Source organism: Pteropus medius, unplaced genomic scaffold, assembly GCF_902729225.1.
Source record: "Pteropus medius unplaced genomic scaffold, Ma_sr-lr_union100, whole genome shotgun sequence".
Taxonomy (NCBI): Eukaryota; Metazoa; Chordata; class Mammalia; order Chiroptera; family Pteropodidae; genus Pteropus; species Pteropus medius.
Window position 1 is genome coordinate 733,213 of NW_024340692.1, and position 20,109 is coordinate 753,321.

At 35.1% G+C, this 20,109-nt stretch overlaps 1 protein-coding gene across 2 annotated transcripts in view; it reads left to right on the plus strand.

Annotated features, from left to right (window-relative positions):
* MLLT3 (MLLT3 super elongation complex subunit) overlaps positions 1-20,109 on the plus strand; it is a 235,663-nt gene that overhangs the window by 198,746 nt on the left and 16,808 nt on the right. For both annotated transcript variants that reach the window (XM_039869087.1, XM_039869174.1), the window contains exons 6-8: positions 13,650-13,725; positions 15,605-15,734; positions 18,357-18,456. In XM_039869087.1, the coding sequence (XP_039725021.1) occupies positions 13,650-13,725; positions 15,605-15,734; positions 18,357-18,456 (306 nt within the window). The remainder of the gene's footprint in view (positions 1-13,649; positions 13,726-15,604; positions 15,735-18,356; positions 18,457-20,109) is intronic.

The following is a 20,109-nucleotide window of genomic DNA, read 5'->3' on the forward strand; positions in this document are numbered from 1 at the left end:
AGCCCGAATCATTTTATTATTCCATTATTTCTACCTTTACCCTCATATTAATCTTGAGTTTTCAAAGTATTTGACATTTAGATTTGAATGCTAAATTCATGCCAAAAGTAAAATATAGTTATATTATTTTAAACTTTTTGCCATTTTTATAACCTATTTCTCTATTATAGAGCATTTGGCTTTCTGCATCTCACTAACACATCTTACTATATATGAAACTCATTATATGTGCATATATACAACACATATGTACATATAAACACATATACAACATAGCAGTGTTGTAGGTATAGTTCATAGCTGTCTCCAAATAGTGCCCTCTTTGTTTTCTTGTTTACTGGAAAATGTTCCTGGAGCCCCAGTAATGATTAGAAGCTTAAAGTTTATGTTTGGTATCTCTATCTTTTAACTCTACCACTCTTTATTTGCACAAGAAAATGTGATCCTCTGTAGTGACTTTGCCCTGTTTATGGAATAGGAGTGTGTGCTATTACTGGTAGTACCAATAGGATGACCAGGTCTTAGAGTTAAAATACTCATAAGATAAACTGATCCTGGAACCTCTACGTGATCATTTCTTTACTACGTGATTCATAAAACTGCAGGCTAGAGCAGGGAGTTTACTCAACTGACTTTAGGGAAATGTTGTGGGATAGTAAAGCAGTGTGATTCAAAATCTGGGTATACTGGGAGCAATAGTCAAGTGTTTGACATCTGATCTCTCTAGCAGAATGTATGCTTACCACACATACGGTAGTATCAGATGGAAGAAGCTAGTTTCTAAAACAGTTTGGAGTGGATGTTTGCTTCTCATTAGCTTGTGTGTGTGTGTTGGATGAATGAGCAATTGGGAAGTCATGACCATGTGTTTGCTGTCATTTAAACTGCCAATCTAATCTAAATATACATGTGGGTGCCTAAGGAGACTTCTTTCTTTTCAAGAGGATCATTCTTAACAGCTCTCAACTCCTTGCCAACAAACGTGAACTTTGGGGCACTTCTGTTTTCCTGAGGCCTACTCTGTTTTCTTTTAAATAAGGTGAGAAGGATTTCTTTGCTTGATGTATTTCTGATTTTTAACAGCCAGCTGTATGTAAAGTTTATTTACCAAGAAAAATAACTTCATAGAAAAGATAGCTTCTAAGATGTTATACAAGGTAATGAAAGGTGGGGAGGTGAGGGTGATGAGATGAATAAAAGACACAGAGCGTTTCAAGGTATAGAAGAACTCAGGGAAACCTTATCAATTTTAGATCATTAGTTTGCATATAACATGCTTTAATTAATAAGAAGTAGAAAATGTTTATAAAAGAGGAGGTATGATTTTATAATGCCTTATTGTATAATGGAGTCCTGATATACATTTTCCTCCTAGAGTCATTTAAGGTGGAAATGAAAAAGATACCATTTTTTTCTGACTTCAAAGTATTTAGATATATTCTATCACCTGGGAATTATTGAAATACATTGAAAGAAATTGAAGCTTTTTCTATTCATGATTGTAATATTATAGTCTTCCTTTTATTTTCTAAGAGAAACCAGGGATTAGACTTCTAAATATCTTACTAATTTGAAGTAAATCTTTTCATTCAGCAAAGGCTAACACTCTTCTTCCATTTTTGTCATAATTACATAGCTTATCATATTTTGAAAAGTCATATATCCAAAATATTTTTCTTTTTCCATCCACATATTTTTAGATGTAAAAGCAAACAGTGTAAAATTTAACTTACTAAAAAATAACAGAACACCCCTTGTCATCTAACCACCAGAGAATGGGCTAAAAAATTAATTACCACTTAATTGCACATTAAAATATTGTTTCCTTAATATTTTTTGATAATCCTAGAGAGCCTATCTTGTTTTTTAAAAAATTTATTACTATATAAATTCTTACAGTTACATATATTTAGTGTTTAAGTTATACTGTAGCCTGTTTGAATAGAATTTGGCTTATAGATTAACATATGTAACAAACATAAACTACGATAAGTAGTAACAAAATTTAAAGAACACAGCATTCATTCAGAATTAGGCAAATTTTACAGATGAGCAAAAAGGTCTACAACTTTTTTCCTAGAGAAATATGAGAGTTACCTTGCTTTATATTTGGAATATCAAAGCATGCACATTCATTGGCAGAAATAAATTTTCCTGGAACTATATTCAGGGAGAATTTATCAAATGGGTGTTTATAAATTAAAGGCAATCACTTGATGTTGAAATAGTTAATGTTACATATAAATAGGCAAAGTGATTTTATTTAAATACTCATCTCGATAAATTAAAATTGTTTTTCTCATGAGGTAGAACATATTGTTTTTACCCAGACATGGAAATATGTAAAGGCTTAAGAAACTTTTTTTTGAACATTTCCTTTTCAAATATTTTCATTCCAGCATAATTTCAGAGAAAACAGAAGCCGATCATAATAAATCCTTTTCATTCCAGGAAGAGTCACATTTAGTAAATTCTGTTCTATAGCAATAAGTGAGGCCTTCGTGCTCCTTCAAAGCTCATCTCCCCCTTGCCCACCTCACCCGCCCCTTCCTTCACCCCTTCCTCGTTGCTCAGCCCACATTCGGGGAATTGTGTGATTTGCTCAGTTCATCAGGAAAATTATGAGACTAATAACGTCAATATTTCTAGTTTTTTTCAGATTTTCAGTTTATGAGGAAACACCACTTTCCAGACTAATTTGACTTTCAGGTTTTTAGCAGCCAACTGGTAAAGAGGATGTGATCTATTACACATTTCAGATTGTTCATGAGATAAAAACCAATCTCTTACGAGATATTTAAGTCGAATGCAATTAAGTGGAAGAGGTCTGTTTTCGCTTTGCTTTTCAGCACATTGTCTTTTAAATGTAGTGGCTAAAAAGGTAATAAGTAACCTTTGCTATGTAGAAAGAAATCTGAGTTCCATATTATAAATGTTCCAAAAATTTTAAATATAGTGTGTATATTTGAAACATTTACGTGTGTGTATAGTAAGGTAGAATTGAGCTTTTCCTAAATAATGATTCTATGAGTAGAAAATTCTCTCATTTCATGAAGATTAAAAAAAAGTTTAGGCCATTAAATCATTATTGAAATATTGAAATTGAGTGAGTTTCTGAAGATCAATTCAGAAACAGTTCCAAACTGTCCTCTAAGAATGCCGTAAATCATTTGTGCCGTTGCTCTAATTGAACAGCGTGGATCTGAACCCTTATTAACTTGTCTGTAAGGAAGAGAAAATTGAGGAGAGCAAGGAAGAGACTGAGGAGAAGACCTTTAGCCAGTGCTGTCCTGAGCTGCCATTGTCGAAGGACACCCTTTGAGCTAATTTCAGCCCCATAAAAAAAATCTATCTAGTGATTAGTAACCAGTGGATAAGAGCAGAAAGCCCAAGTGAATAAAGGCCATAAATACTGAAGTCCTTGGGATAACAGCCTGTAAAACTGTCAGAAAGCATTGCTTAAATGACAAAAGATAGCCCAAAGTAACAAGAAGGGTTCATTCACTAGGCAGTACTCCATATTCATGGACAGAAGACATAATTTCGTTTTCTTCAAAAACAGTGATTCTTCTTGAATCCAATACCTGACCTACTTTATTTACTGATTTCGTTTTGGATGATGTCTATTTGGTGTTAATTTATGGTTGATTGCATTTGCTAGTAGGAATCATGAGGCCTGTTTAAAGATAGCTGTGTTTCCAAAAGTAGAACCATGATTACTGAAACTTCTGTTTAGATCCATCAAGATCTACTTACTTGCTGAGAATGTTTAGCCTAACTAAAGTGAGTGGGTGAGTATGTGTGTGTGTATTTTTAAAAGGCAGATGGTTAGGAATTAGATGCTGACAAGTGCCTCTCTCTTATTTTTAAAGTCTGCAGTTCACAATTTTTAAATATTTCTCCCTAAGGGAAAAATAAATTAAGTAAATAAAAACAGAAGAATGTAAGTCTACATTACAAGCTATTTTGTTATTACAGCACAGTATTGAGATAACAGATGATTAAAGTCTTACCAGCCTGTACTTTAAATTTGTTTCCAGGGTTAGAGAAAATCCAAGATGATGGAATCAAAGGCCTTTATTCTAAACTCCTATTGTTCTAACGATGATGATGATTTTATGGCATTTAAATTACAGTGTTAGCAATCAAAATGATATGTTCTACAGTTTTACAGTATAACCTTCAAATCCCAAATGTGTGTTTTAGAGATGTGTTTTTAGTATATAAGCGTTGCGCTTCTTCAAATTAGAGAATTTTATCAACTTATGAGTATTTGCTTTTCAACATCCTCGCTGTGAGAACTAGAGGTGTCATTCTCTTGAAGGGAGCAGATGTTAAAGGTTCTTGCCCCTGCCTCTCTAATCCCAAACACCCTTGAAGAAGAGAAACGTTCTATTACCCAAATAGGCATCTTTCTGATGGTGAGAAAAGGCGGTAAAAGGCAGTAAATCTGCCTTCTCATTATGAAGTGCAACAATAGATTGATTTATGAAGAAAAGCAACTGTTAGGCTTATATAAGATGTGTGCATGGAAATGTAGGTTCCTTTAGAGCCTTATAAGCAGTAGCATTCCTCCTATTCTTGACAAGAATTTAAGATTACTAATAGGGAGTGAGTTGTTTCGAAATACCACATTTTTAAAAGGGGTACATTGAAAACAAAACAAAAAATCCACCTCCTAATGTTTTCACGTGAGCACAGCCTCTTAAATGTGCTGTGTTTTTTGCTATTTCTGTTTATTTTCATTAACATTAGAGGGATTTCTTTAAAAGTTTTATTTTTTATAAACTTTTTGTTAGTACTTGACATTTTAAATAGAAGTAAATATAAGTATAGCATATTTAGATGTTAAACTGTTTATAAAAATTTCAGTTCCACTTAATATTGTGTAATTTTTAGCAAACACTATAAAATTGGTGTCTCAAAGAGAGCCACAATAAAGACAATTTTAAATTCTGGGTGGGGGAGCAGATCATATAAAGTATTTTGTGTTGGGTTTTCATTTTAACATGTACTTTAAAATATTTTAAATAAATTTGTGTGATCTCTAATAAGGATCTCTATTATAGTATTTCTATTTAACTTAAAAATTAAAATTTTAGCCTCTAAGTCAATTTTGAGCATAACATATAAAAATACAAAAATCTGGATAGCCTCAATAAGTTATGATGATACTAAATACCTTGTGTATTTAGCCCATATCATTCCAGAATTTGAAATCTATGTGACATAATTAAGATTTAGGCCAGTAAATTATAAAACTAAAACTAATAATTGTCTGTAGAGTTGGAATTAAAACTCATCTCTCTTAGGAAACATGTATCCCTAATATATGTATCTTTCCAAATTGTAGTAATGGCCATACTAACATATTATGAACAAGAAAGCACAAATATTGGAACATTTAAAGGAAAAGACAGAAAATAAATGTGATTGAAGGTTCTATTATTTTCTTTTACCCCTATGGGTTATCTTCTATACATCGATGTGCACACATTTGTGCATACCCACACCTAAGGAACTTTGAAGAGCCCTGATCTAGAAGAAGGGGCTCCAGTGTGTTACTATTAGAAATGTACTATTAATAGAAAATGTACTATTATTCTAATTAGGAAGATACAAGGCTTGTAAAGAAATAATCCTTGCAACTATCGACAATTTTTATTGTATAGACTGATAACGAGAAGTGTTATATGTTTGACCTGGTGATGATTGGACAGTTTTAAACAACACTTTTTTCCCAGTGAATTTTGGTTATTTTGGAAGTGAAAATAGCATAAAAATAAGATCTTAGCAAATAAATGAATTCTTGATGCTTTGCTATGATAGTAAATCTAAGCTTCACATTTAATGGGGAAAATTCTCTAAGATAGTCCAAAGATTAAAATTAATAAAACTTCTTGACGTTTATGAAGTCTATAAAGATTCTATTGGTATCAATCAAATGCTCTATCATCATTTTAAAGTAAGCCATTTTTTTAAAAAATAGGTTCTAATGTTAATAAGGAAATGCAGTTATATGTCTTATAAAGATGATCTCTTGAGGTGTATATGTGTTTTAGTTCATTTCAGTTAACTATCACCTTTATGATACCCTGAATTCATTCTATTTATTTTAATATTTTAAATTTTATAATCGAAAACTGAGAACCACATATACCTTTTAGGACTTTTCAACACTGCTTTTATATAGAGAGAGAATACAATAATATTCCATTATTTCAAGCTTCTTGTCCTCTGTACAGGTGGGTTATTTCATGAGTAACTGAATAGTTGTTCTGACAATAGTTTCAATATCTTATTGTTAACTGATGAGCAATGGGTTTTTGATGTTCATTGGTCAGCTTCAATAACAGTTAATTATGGGGCAATTCTATCAGGACACTTTTTTTCCTTCGTATTTCTCTTTTGTGAAGGATTGCAGCTCGAAACCTTCGCACTTTTAACTTTTTTCTTTTTCTACCCTCCAGCCTCAAAACACAAAAGAGAAAAAAAGTCTAGTTAAAAGATACATCTGGTATTACAACTAAGTGGTAGATTTAATGGCCAATTGTGAAACTCAACTTCTATGCACAGTCTTTGCTCAAAGAATAGTAACATGCTTATAGGTAGTGCAACAGTAAATGGTCTGTTTCCACATGGTTTCTCATTCTTAAAGCTCTTAACGAGCGAGTGATTTTTAGGATACGTCTGGCACATACACCATCTTGCAACAACTGGATTTTTTGAAAGATCACATGATCTGGCCACAGTAGTCAGTAGCAGCCATCAAAGTACAACTGGTGATGAGAGATAAAAGACTTGAGGCTCTTCTGTTTAAAAGAGAGGAAGCTAAAAGAAAATTATAGCCAGCCCTAAGTGTGGAAGAGGGTCTTATGGAAAGATTTATAGACCCCTGTTCCCCAAGGCCATTTCATTTCCTAATAGGATTTTGTGTTCTCAGACCAGGAGTGATGGGTACAAATGATGACAGCATTTAATAATAATAGCGAAGATGGCAACAATAATGAAGAAAACAAATGCAATTGTGAAAACAGACACCTCAAAATAAAACCAATTATTTTGTTATCTAGGATGATTTTGTCTGTTAGTTGAAAATATAACAGTATTTTGAGCATAACATATTGTTTTGCTAACAGCAGAGAAAGGAAATACTTAAGATCTTGCTCTTTTACCAGAAAATACTGGGCATAAAAATACCTTTTGATAATATAAGGGCTCAAGAGGCTAAAAGCAATTCTAATTTAACGTCAAGTTTACTCAAGTCGTCATAATACTTAACAAATGGAGAGAGTTTGCCAAAGAGAGATCTAGTGTCTTCCCTGTGGTCACAGACTTAAGTAACTGACCAGCAATAATTAAAGGCTCCAGTTTCCTGGTCTAGTGTCTTTTCCCCAATTTCACCTTGTTTTCAAAGAAAGAACTGTTGGCAGATTATTTAAAGCATTAAACCTGTGTTTTGTTCCTGGAGATTATAGGAATTGTAGAGAAGATTTGGGAAAAGAGAATAGATAGCTTTTGAAGGTAAATAAAATAAATGATTGTAGTGTGTTGCCGAATGGGCTTGTCAGTGCTTTTGATCAGTGCCAATGTCAAGAGGATTAGGACAATTCAGAGGAGAAACTTCCTTGCTTTTTTAAACAAAACTATTGAACTAGTGAGGCGAGAAGCCAGGATCTGTGGTAGTATTGATTGAACAAATGTTAGAAGCAATTGATACAGACACATTCAGACCCAGGAATGAAGTGTTTTGTTTTCACCACTCATTTGCTTTGGATGCCAATCACAACACATCCCTATGGACGGTGGGATATTCAGTAGATCTTTCACAGTGACATAGAAAACTTTGTTCCCTGACATTAGTGTTATGAATGAGTGTTAGTGTATTCAGAACACTGCTTTGAATTAATTGCACTTTTTCAAAGTTAATAGGTGTGGTAGGAAGAACACTAGATTAGAAATTAGAAAACCTGGTTCTAATCCACCTAAATATTACCCACTAGTCACTTAATATTATTGTGCTTCAGTTTCACTATCAGTAAAATGGAGATTAAAAAATATATCCTGTTGTCTTAGTTTGCTTGGGCTGCTATAACAAAATACTGAAGACTGGGTGGCTTAACCAACAGGAATTTATTACAGTTCTGAAGATTGGGAAGTCCAAGATCAAGGTGCTGGCTGATTCAGTTCCTCTGTGAGGATTCTTTTTGGCTTGTAGCTGGCTGCCTTCTCATCTTGACTTTACATGGGTGGGGCTAAGGAAGGAGCAAGCTCTGGTTTATTTTCTAAATAAGGGCACTAATCCCATCATGAAGGGCGCACCCTCATGACCTCATCTAAACCTACTTATCTTTCAAAGGCCCTGTCTCCAGATACTGTCACATGGAAGTTAGGACATCAACATATGAATTTGGGTAGTGGGGGGATGCAATTCAGTCCATAGCACTTGGCTTTCTCATGGTTGAGCAAATAAAATAAAGAATATGAAATAGCTACACAAAGATACCTTAAGAGGTTGAGTTATTGACAGATATTTGTCCAATCTTATTTTCATATACCTTTCTATGTAATAAAGTTTTTACTTTTAGCATGTTTATTGTGAAGTAATTATTAATGTAAAACCAAATGAAAATAAAAGTTCTCGTTTCTGCCTTTTGACAATTCACTCTTGCATCGATCTTTTAGGTTCACTTAAGTGTTATTTTTTAACTTTTCAATACTTATTTCTTTGCTTAACTTTGACCTTACCTTTATTGACCTACCTCTTACAATATATTACCTATTAATGGGAGTTGGTAGATAGAGCGCATTCATATGATGAAGAACATTTCTCATAATTATTCAGAATGGATGTTATATGTCATTTTTCTTTAAAATTAAAAGTATATTTTAAAGTTGAGTTGGATATTCTTTAGTTTCTTATAGGAGAAACTAAGTGAAGTAGTCTTTTCAGTTTTATTGAGATAATGTCATATAACATATTAGTTTAAGATGTATAACATAATGATTTGATACATATATATATTGTGAAATGATTGTCACAGTGTTTAGTTAACATCTATCAATCTTTAAAATGACTTTTTTGTGCTATGCCAAAAAAAGTGTCAATGATTATTATTTTTTAATAAAGGAAGTACTAAACTGACTAGAACCTAGTACTTCAGTCACTAATGAAAATTGAACAGGAAAGTAAATAAGGTATATTATATTTGTGTTTTCTTCTTTGGGTGGCACTCATCCTTGACAGTCTTTCTGGATTTTTGTGCAAAGAAAAGATAATCTTTATTGAAGGCTTTATGTTTTCTTTTTCTGAACGAGGTATAAATTTTGTGGAAAAAATGTAGCAATGTGCTAAAATAATTTAACTTGTTATACTGTACTTACTCTCCCCTTTCCCCTGATGAAAGGTATATATTATCCTCCCCTTTTTTCTTTATTTGATTGTTTTGAAGTTGAAATTCTGTTCATAAATATAGTTGCTTATTAGGAGAGATGGAACTTCTGTCTTCTGATTGCCTAAGGAGGAAGTCTGCTTCCAGTGTAAGGAACAAAGCCAGATTTTACAAGCCTTCTCCAGTGACCTACCTTGACAGGTGTTCTCTTTTGAAGGACTTAACTTCTAGGAGTTGTAATCATGTGGGTTTTCTTACTTGTCTTAGACAAAAATAATCCTCCATAGAAAATCCATTATAAAATGATTTTGCATAGCCTATTAATGTTGAAAATTACATTCAAACCTTGGTTGGCCCATTGTTTTGGTAGTAAAGATATATCTTGTTTGGGGCAATAGAGGAGTTTGAGATCTCTTATAAATAATAGCAGCAACAAATGTTGATTAGCTACTGTTATAACAGCAGTGAGCTAGGAATTTTTACTTTATCTATTTAACATGATCATTTCTACGAATGGTTCAGTGCCCTCACTCTGTGAGGAAACTAATGCTTAAGCAATCTTCCCAAAAAGATATACTAGCAAGCAATAGAATTTGAGATTCTTAAGCCTATACTTTTGTCGTTGGAGCATACCATTTAAAGAAACTCCATGCCTAGTGTTTGATTACTCAGTAGGTCAGCTAAGCTTGTGCTTAGGGCATCAGTAAGAAGAAGCAAATATTTTTTTAGTGGGGAGAATTTTGGTATTTCAAAAGCAAGTATCAAGTAAGGGGAAGAATCAACCTCATTGAAGTTCCCTACACTTAGGTTTCGGTACATACACACGTAAAGAAAGGAGGGTACCGTAGTCTTTTCAATCCTTAGGGCCTGTAATGGTCTTAATTTAGACCTGTTTATGTGAATATTTTTCTTAAAGCAAATAACCTTTTCTAGTTTATGTAATCATTCTCGATTTGTGTTTTTGGAGGGTAAATCTGATTAAAAAAATAAAGTACAGACTTCACGTAAAGCAAGCACCAGCTTTGTTTTGCTGGACTTGAAGAAATATAAGACTGTCAGCCTCAGCTCGTAGCAGAATGGCTTTTTGAGCAGTTAACATACAGTTGAATTCTGTCTCAGTCAGACTAGGTTCATTTAAGGTCTATCCACCACAATACGATTGTACATGTTTCATAAATGTTTTTATTGAGTGGTAGCTGTGTTCTATTAGGGTGCTTTCTGGCAAAACACTTTGAAGAGTGTGCAGGGATGTTACCTCTGGATAAATCAGTAAGTTTTCATTTTTTCTCATGATGCTTTTGCTTTCCTCGTATGCCTTCTTAAATTTAAGATTCCTTAAAAAAATACATGGTTTTTTTTTTGCATGTAGAAAAAAAGAAACAGTTAACTTATTATCAGTGGTGCTCAACCTGGAATTTTCATTTGTTAAGCTTTTAAAATATTAACATGCCTGGACCCCTACACCAAAACTATTGAATCAGAATCTCCTCATGTATAGAATCCTCCCAACTGACTGTCATGCATATCCATGGCTATGAATCTCTGGGTTCTTGGTCAGTGTTCTCTGAAGTCTGGTTGGTCCGCAGAACAGCAGCATCAGCATCCTCTGGGTACTTGTAAGAATTCCTGGGTCTCATCCCAGACTTATTGAATCAAACCCTGGAGTAGGGCCCAGCAGTCTGTGTTTTAACAAATACTCCAGGTGATTCAAATGCTTGGGAAAGTGTGAGAGTTGCTCCTTCGATCATCTCAAAGGAGATGATCCTCAAAGGTCTTCTCCAAAATTTCACAAATCCCTGTCGTGGTTGCAGAAAGCTTCCAGGACAGTGGACTTTGCTACCCATCATTCAACATTTTATCCTTCTCTATCCACCTCTGTTGCTTTAAACTTTCTACTTTAACAGTCTCGTTGAATAATAGTGTGTCTTCTACTGTAAACCTCCTCAAATGCTTAGTGGATGAGACAGCATGTTAATAATAAATGTTGAATAAAAAGACTTTTTCTTTTGTATTGTTTTTTACTCTTCGTCAATTTTCTAATGGTTAGCAACTGTGGAATAATTAACTTTGTTTATGGTTAGGAAGCTAAAAGAAGGCTGCCTGCAGGCTTGGTTCTGGCATTGGCATGATGCTTGAGACAGATGAGTCAAGTTTAACATTGGATAGTTGGAGAGATGTGACCACCATCCTTTCTTGCTATCTTAATTAATGTCACTCTTAGCAAACAGCTCTGGCAGAACAGCTCTTTTAAGTCCAGTGCAACGTGTACTGGTCAGGCTGGATGGGAAACTGCAGCTCTCCCCGCTTACTGTAAGGGAACCTTTTTCTTGGCTCCCAAATGGTTTCCAGAGCTATCAAAAAAAAATACCGTTTGCAGACACTTTTCATAGCTGAAAAGAGCAACTTGGAGAGGAAAAGGAGTATTCTCTGGACCGCAGGAGGAATGTTTTGCAGCTGGGCATTGCACATAAATGCTAACTGAATACCCTTTCAGTTGTGTAACTCACTGTCGTGGCTCACAGTGGAAGAGCCACTCAACAGAAATGAAGAGTGCCTCACACCTGCGTGTGTACTTGTAAACCAACTCTTCTTTGTGGGCCGCAAACAGCAATGTGTAGGACATTGTACTGCAAACCCCAAGTAAATCTTGCAGTGGTAAAGGATTGGTAGGCCGCCTGCTGCTCATTAGGGATCCTGTCTGGCTCTTTTCCTGCAGAATGAGTGGTAGATTGCTGACACCTGTTTTCCCATCCAGCCTGAGGATGTGAAGTGTGCATTAGGAATGCCTGAAAGTGCTTCCTTGTGTCTGAGTCTAGATCTTGGTGTTGTTTGGAGAGGAGGGGGTGTGGGTTCAGTGCTGGGAGGAGAGATGAAAAAAATCAGTGGTGAGAAACTACAAGATAAAACTGAGATTTCATCCTCATTTAGTGGCTTCTGATTGTGCCCTTAGTTTGTCCACGTAGCCCTGATAAACTTGGTCACTTATTGAGCATAGAGAGATGTGTCTTGTACATATTTCTCAGATTACGTGAGCATGTAGTTGAGACTCTCAACACATTAGAAATGAGATAGAAATAACCTACTCTTACAACCCAGTTCATCAACATGATTAAGTTATTTTAAAATATTTTTGGCCTTAAATATATAAAATTCAAGTGTATTGATAGTATAATCAATTTCTTGCACCATTCTGTCCATGTGTTTGCTCTTCCCATCTTTACCTACCATAAAGTCTCAAAAACTGGCAAATGTTGAAACACAAGGCCTAACGTGCTGCCTTCAGTCACAGATATGGACTGCTTGCTGTATGCAGTGATTATGCTAAGTACAAGGGGACAACAAGAAGCACAGAAAACAACCCCCTGCCACTACCACCAACCCCTGCTTTTTCAAGTGCTGGTACTCTACTGGAGAGAAAAGACATCAGAGGTAGCATAATACTGCAATATATTTGATAAGCATAGAGATGATCCATATTTTCGGTGAGGTTGGAGAGAGAAGAGAACTGTGAGTTAGTTGGCCAGATCAAGGAGGCACTTGTTCTGGATATTAAAGGGTGAGGAGAATTCACTGAGAGTGAGATGGGTATAAGATGCACTTTCCCTGCATCAGTAGGCTGTGGAATTAAAGAGAGAGAGAGAGAGAGAGAGTGTGTGTGTGTGTGTGTGTGTGTGTGTGTGTGTGTGTGTGTGTTTTAAAGTAATGGCAGCATTTTCCCCTGACTCATTTGTGGGACTTGGCCAGGTCTTCTTGTGAACATTGGCCTTCGTTTGTGAACTGTGGATGAATGGGGTTAGGGTTGGGTCATGGCCTTGGACCAGAGTGAAATTAACTGGCTCATAATGTGATTGAACTAATGACCTTGGCCTCATTACCACTATGTTTTAACCAGTTCAGTCAATCAAACTGCAGAAAGAGTAATCAAGGTATCTTTCAGGAAGAGATCTGGATACCAGTAAACATAGGAGTGAAAACAAAGCCAGGTTCTTTCTTCATATAATGCCCAGGTGTTCATCTCTTCATCTTTGTTTGTATTCTTGTTTCTGCATCTAGGAAAAATATGGTGGACAGAATGAAAAGGGCGCCCTGACTCTCCTATGTTAGTGTTTTTGATATAATGTAATGTATAGTCATTTTTCTTGTGCAGCATCAGGCTGTTTTTCTAGAGGAAAATATTTTTAAGCAAAACTATTGTTTTTAATTTTAGATATGTAGTGTTCCATAAATTTATTGATTATGCCTTTCTCTTCTTTAAAGTCTGAACAACCCAGTCCTGCCAGTTCCAGCTCCAGCTCCAGCTCCAGCTTCACACCGTCCCAGACCAGGCAACAAGGTATCAACGTCTCCCAGGCAAATTATGAGGCATTTTTCTCATAAAACATCTTGATGAGTTGATATATGGCCTATTTTCCACTGTTTTATTATTTGAGTGATAACTTGGCTTTTATGCAGTTGTATTTATTTCCCCTAGGAATACACTTGAGTATTGTTCTGATGTATGAGCCCAGCCTCTAGAAATTCCCCTTTTTCTAGTCCCTGCCATCAGAGTTGCATTTTACAAAAGGATTACAGACACAGCCCATTCCAGGGAGTTCCCAAAGGAAATACAATAGCAAAAGCTGGACTTGAGAGGCTTTGACATAGAGAAATAGGTTTTCACTTTTCTTCCTGGACATCTTTCATTTTATTTATTTTTCTACAGATTAATAGACCTTTTTCATTGGCAAGTGTTAATTTGCTGTCTTTAAAATATATATATTTTGCTACTCAAACTCAAATTTAAATTTAAAGAAATTTTAAAAAGAAATTTAAACCAGAACATTAACTAAATATATTTTCCACTTCTTTTGTGTGTAGAAAACCTTCAAATGTTGGCTGTTTTGAAAAAAAAAAAACTTGGAAAGTGAAATAATATCAAGGAATAATTTGTTTTCGAGCATCATGTTGCACATTACTTTCTTCATTGACCACACTGAATTCTTGATGGCCTTGTATGTTTTGAAAAGGATTAAGTTGCTCTGTGTGTTTGGGCTAAGGCTAAGCCTCTAGGAAAAAATAAAAGACACTGATCGTTTGGACTATTCAGATTTTTTGTTCCACTGACTTCCAAAAGTATAAGCCTATGACAAAAGCAGAGAAATTTGGGTTTTAAAGAATGTGAGATTGCAGAGTTGTACTTATTTTAAAACTGATTTAATGATAGCTCAGATATTCCTATTAGATTAGAGTTTAGGAATTGTCTAATCCAGAATGAAAGTGCCTCTCTCTCATTTTCCTGATTGCCTTTACAATCTCTTCTGTTAATATTAAAAGTATCTATCTTGTTTTCATTACATCTAAGAGTAATAAAGTGAGAATAAGCCACACTGATGAGTTTTGGTGGTTTTCCAGTTTTGCCCTATTCTAAAAATAAATTAGTTATGACTTGATTTTTTTCTCTTCCATCTAATACTGGATACTCCTTCGAATTTTCTGGGCACCTGATTTATTGCATGGTCTTATTTATGGAAATACATGTTGGTATTTTGCCAAGAACTTCTTAAAAAGTAAAATAAAAATTGGCTACATAAAATTGTTGCAACAAGACCTTGTGTCCAAGATCAATATGAAGATCAGAGATAAGACGTTACACCGTGGAATTGAAATACTTTATAATCTGAACTTGACTGAAATGCTTGCTTGACCTGAAATTGACCTTGAAATAAAAGGAACAGCTAAACCTTAATAGATCAAAAACTACCACACAAAGGCTGCATTGCCAAGAACAAGTTACAACCATGGTGATTTATTAGTCTCAACTTTTCAATACATGGATTAACCTAACAAAACATTCAATTTACTAATAGATCTTTCTGTTTCTTTTTAGGGGTAATTTTTCTTGGGGAAGAAAAATACATAGAAAAGAATTCTTAGGAAATAGTTTTTCTAATAAACATTTTGAGGCTTCTCTTATTAAAACAACAGTGTTTTAGCAGAGGTTGCATTCCAGAAACTACCAAATTTGTCTTATAAACTGTATGCATAAATAAATAAATAAATAAATAAATAAATAGATAGATAGATAGATAGATAAAATATATATATGTGATGTATATGATAATGGTTATTTTGAACCAATGTTCAGTGCTAGTGAGCATTCCCTTGTGTCTAATATGGCTAAGTGTGTTTGCAATAGTATGTGTTATTGCCTGTGCTTCACTGTCATTACTCAGGTCCTTTAAGGTCTATAATGAAAGATCTGCATTCCGATGACAATGAGGAGGAATCAGATGAGGCAGAGGATAATGACAATGACTCCGAAATGGAGAGACCTGTAAATAGAGGAGGCAGCCGAAGTCGCAGGTGAGTGTCTTGGAAGGGAAGAAGTTCCCTGTGATAGAATCATACCTTTTCACTAGACCTAATAGTGTAACCACAGCCAAAGTATGAAACACCAAAAACAATGGCAGTAAATGGTCACATTCATCTTAAGTTGGGGCACCTTGGCATGCTTATACTTATCTTTACAGAGAATTATTTATCCCTTTCCTCAGAAAAGAGAGGTTTTTCCTCCAAAAATTTTATAGGGAAAAAGTCCTATTAAAAGTCCTTGTTCTTGAAAGTATATGCCAAGGTAGCAGGCCTGACTGCTGAAATAAATTCTGTTTTCATCTGAAGCGTTTGTGTAGGTCCGTTGCTGTAGGTGTTCTCAGCATTTGAGGAAACGTGTTTGCCGTTTGAAGGTAGAAATACATAATTGGCTTCAGTGAGTTATGTGTGTGACCTAATTAAAACTAGAATCACCTGTGTGTGTTTCCCCAGAAAATAAATTCCTTTTAAGTGTGCTGACAATTAGGTTCCTTAAGTAGCTTTAATGCTGTGAGGCATAATTCCACATTATAAGATGGTAATTCATGTCATTTATAATTAATAGCCAACTTGAAATTGCCTTGAGAATTTTATTTCTTTATCATGAGGCAAACAAATAGGCATGCTTACTTTAATATGTTTTGAGTAGAAAAAAAATATGAATGTACTTGACTTAAAATCCAATTACATTTATAATATATCACATTAAATCTTTTCCCATTATCCATTACTATGTAGATGGCACTAAAATTCCTGAAAAGAATGTGATTTGACCCCAAACTGGACAGACCATATGTTTTCTAATTGGTAATTCCCTAGTGTCCTTTGAGAAGAGGCTCCTTGGAGTATCTGCCCTATCAGATGTCCCAGTGATTTCTCCTTATGGCCACATTTAATACCTCTTCCTCTACCTTGTCTCCCAAACTCACCTGTCCGTGTTCCTTTTAAGTAGGAGAAAATGAGGAAGCTTATGGCCTTGGCGTTGTAACATTTCCCCTTAGAAGTCTTCAATCTGACAAGAAGGAAACTTGTAGGTCAAAAAGACCTAAAAATGGACTGAAACTTGGAGGTGAAGAGCACATTTATAACAACTGAAATCCTGACCACCGGCTGCTCTCAATTTAGCTGATGAAAAATGCATGACCTACTTAGACAATTTCCCAAGTTATTGTTATTTAGAAGGTCTAGATACTCTGATTTGCTGTTGCCTACCCATTTACTGCCCCATCCCCTAAGTGGATGTGGGTCAGATCGTACATATTTGTGAGTTGTCCGGTGTGATACACATTGTTAAAGACACTCTTCTTTTTTTCCCCACGTAACATGTACTGTTAGCACAGTAGCGCCAGTGTAACATTTGATCTTCATTGCACTTGTGAAGTCTCAACTGTTTAATCAGTTTAAATACTCAGCCTTCCACTTCAGTCAAGAAGCATTTTAAAGCAGCGCTTCAACCGAACACTTCATTAATGTAATTAAGTTAAGAAAAACAAGTTCCATCAGTTTTTGCTTAAAGGATGTCCCAGCGCATCCTTTTCATTTCCTATCTTGTATCTTGTCTATCTGAATATATTATAGAGCTAGAATGTGATTGCCTATTCAGAATGAGAAAAAAACTTTTCTGATTTCTAAAGCATTTTCCATTTCTGAGAAGAATATTATATTAGGTTATTATGTAACCAAAGAGAGGGAGCAAACACTGAAGGACGTTTCTAAAGGAGGACACACATTCAGCAGAGTAGACTAAAGAAATATTTCCTACTTCAGCTAGAAGAAAATTCCATTTTGTTCTGAAAAGAAAAAATAGGGGAGCGGGTGGTATTTTATTGTCTTTAATTGTTAAAAGATATCATTGTATTTTTCTAAAGCAGTTATTTCAAACACGCCGTCTCTTCATATTGTTGTAGTATATTCCCAATGAGTCGTATCAGTGTTCAGACCTAGGGACAGCCTTGAGTCATTTATTACACAGTAGAAATTGTGTAGAGATTGCTGGTGGTTCTAGCATATTGAGCTTCACACATCCCATCTTCAGATGTCACTCTGAGCTGTCAGTCATGCAGGGCTATTGTCTACATTCTTCTTGGCAGTTGCTTCCACTCCTGCAGGCTGTTTTAGCCACATTTGTAAAATTTTTACAAAGAGGCATTGGGAGAAGGAAAATAAAAAGTAATAAGCTATGAACTGTTTAATTTTTCTGACCTTATGCAAACTTGGGTGACATGCTTACTGGTAGAAGATAGGGGAGCTGGAGTAGGGAGAATAATAAATAAAGGAAGCTGGTAAAGTATAGCGGCTAAGCACCAGCTTTGGGTCACATTGCTTGGGTTTAAATCCTAGAACCACTGCTTTTACTTCTGTGACCCTAGGTGAGTGACCTAGTCTCTCTAAGTGTCAGCTTCCTCATCTGAAATAGGGATCGTGGAATGAGAAATAGCAGGTAAAACACTTAAACAGTTTCAGATACAAGGTAAGGATCGATACATGTTAGCAGTTGTATGAGTTAATACTAGTTTTCAATACTTAGAGTGTTTGGATATTTTGCTCCCTGTACCTATTTCCATAGATACTTCAAGAATTGTCTGTAATGATGCATGTCTTCTCTTTCTGTTTCAGAGTTAGCTTAAGTGATGGCAGCGATAGTGAAAGCAGTTCTGCTTCTTCGCCCCTACATCACGAACCCCCCCCACCCTTATTAAAAACCAACAACAACCAGGTAAATTCCCAGGTTTGCAGTGTTGTACACTGCAGAATTAGATGTGATTGTTTTTACAAAGCACAGAAAAACTTTTTATTCTTTAATTTTAAACAAAGTCTCTCTCGATATCAAAATATGGGAAACTACAACCTTAGGAATAAACACATAGTTAGGGTTATATAAACTTCTGTTGGCATGAAAAGTATGTTCCATTGGATAGTTTAATTAAATAGATGAAAGAAGAGATGGTGACAAAAAGTGTGGTCCATTTACTGTTGATTGTTATGTATTTTTCCCCTCAGCAGTAAGTAGACAACTTAATAAATTAGCAAGATATGACCTTTGGGGCCAGTATAAAGCCTGGTTCTTTGCTTTACTAATTCGCAGTAATTCGCTTGTGCGAATTAACTTTAACTCTGATCCTCAATTTCCTCATCTGTACCTGGGAATGTTAATACCTAACTTGCTGGTTATTGGGAGGATGGCAACTAACACATGTAAAGAGCATGAGGCAGTGCCCATACCTACTTGGCACTCAGTTGATGGTCAGTGTTTATTATTATAGGTACTCTGCCTCTGTTTGCTCATCCAGGAAAAGAAGTTCATCACTTGGGATTGTAAGGAATAGTTAAAAGGCAGAGTAAATAATGGTCATTATCATTGTCATAAATCAAGCTTGTTAATTTGATAGTCAATTCAGAATATAGTTATTTAAATAAGGTCTAGGCAGAACTTTGAAAGCTATGATAAAGAGCTTTTGTTAAACCAATGATTAAGATTGAGATATTTCAAATTCTTACTAAATTAAGCTATTTTCAAATATGAATATTGTAAAAGCCTTGCTATACATTGAGTTGATACTCTCATTACTGTAGGTTATTCTTATCTCTCTGTTTAGACAGATTCACTGTGACCTCTCCAATAATTACTTAATTCTAGTTACCACATGAATATTACTAACTTTAAAGTAAAAGAACTGTTTTTTTCTAAAATTATTTTGTTTCTTGGGTGTCCTACAATTGTAAATGGCCTTGCCCTTGAATTTGTGATCTTTATCTTACTGGGAATATGTGGTTTTCTAGCTGAAGACTTTTTCCTTTTAAATTTTGTATGAAGCATAATAAAGATCTCTTAAAATTCAAAATTCCTTATAATGTTTATTGGCCATCATTGATAAGTGGGAATAATACCAGTGTTCTTTACTTTACCAGTTACAGTTCAGCTGGTTTCTTTGTGTCCTACATATGAATTCAAGCCCAGCCTCATCATCTGTTACAGACTGGCTATTCAAGGAGTTAGTGTATTCTTATTCTTTATCCTAACTTCCTGTAGTTCGTGCATTTCCCCGTCTCCAGTGTCAGCCATGCCCAGGGCCCAGCCAGCTTTCACCTCTGGCGTGGCTGCCCACCACCACAAATGACGCATTTCTTCACGACTGAGAGTATAGCCATCATTGCCAGCCAGTTGAGAAGGGCCCTGGGCTGGCTAACTGGATAGCTTGGGATTCTTTTGTAAATTTTACTTCAGTAGAAGCTGGCAAAAGAGTTGAATTTGGACCTTTAATATACTTTTATATCCAATTTAAACACACGTACTTAGCTTCCAGGAGTGAGACATTAGAAATAGGTGGTGGCAGTGCCAGGAGTGAAGGACATCAGATCCTTTCTTTCA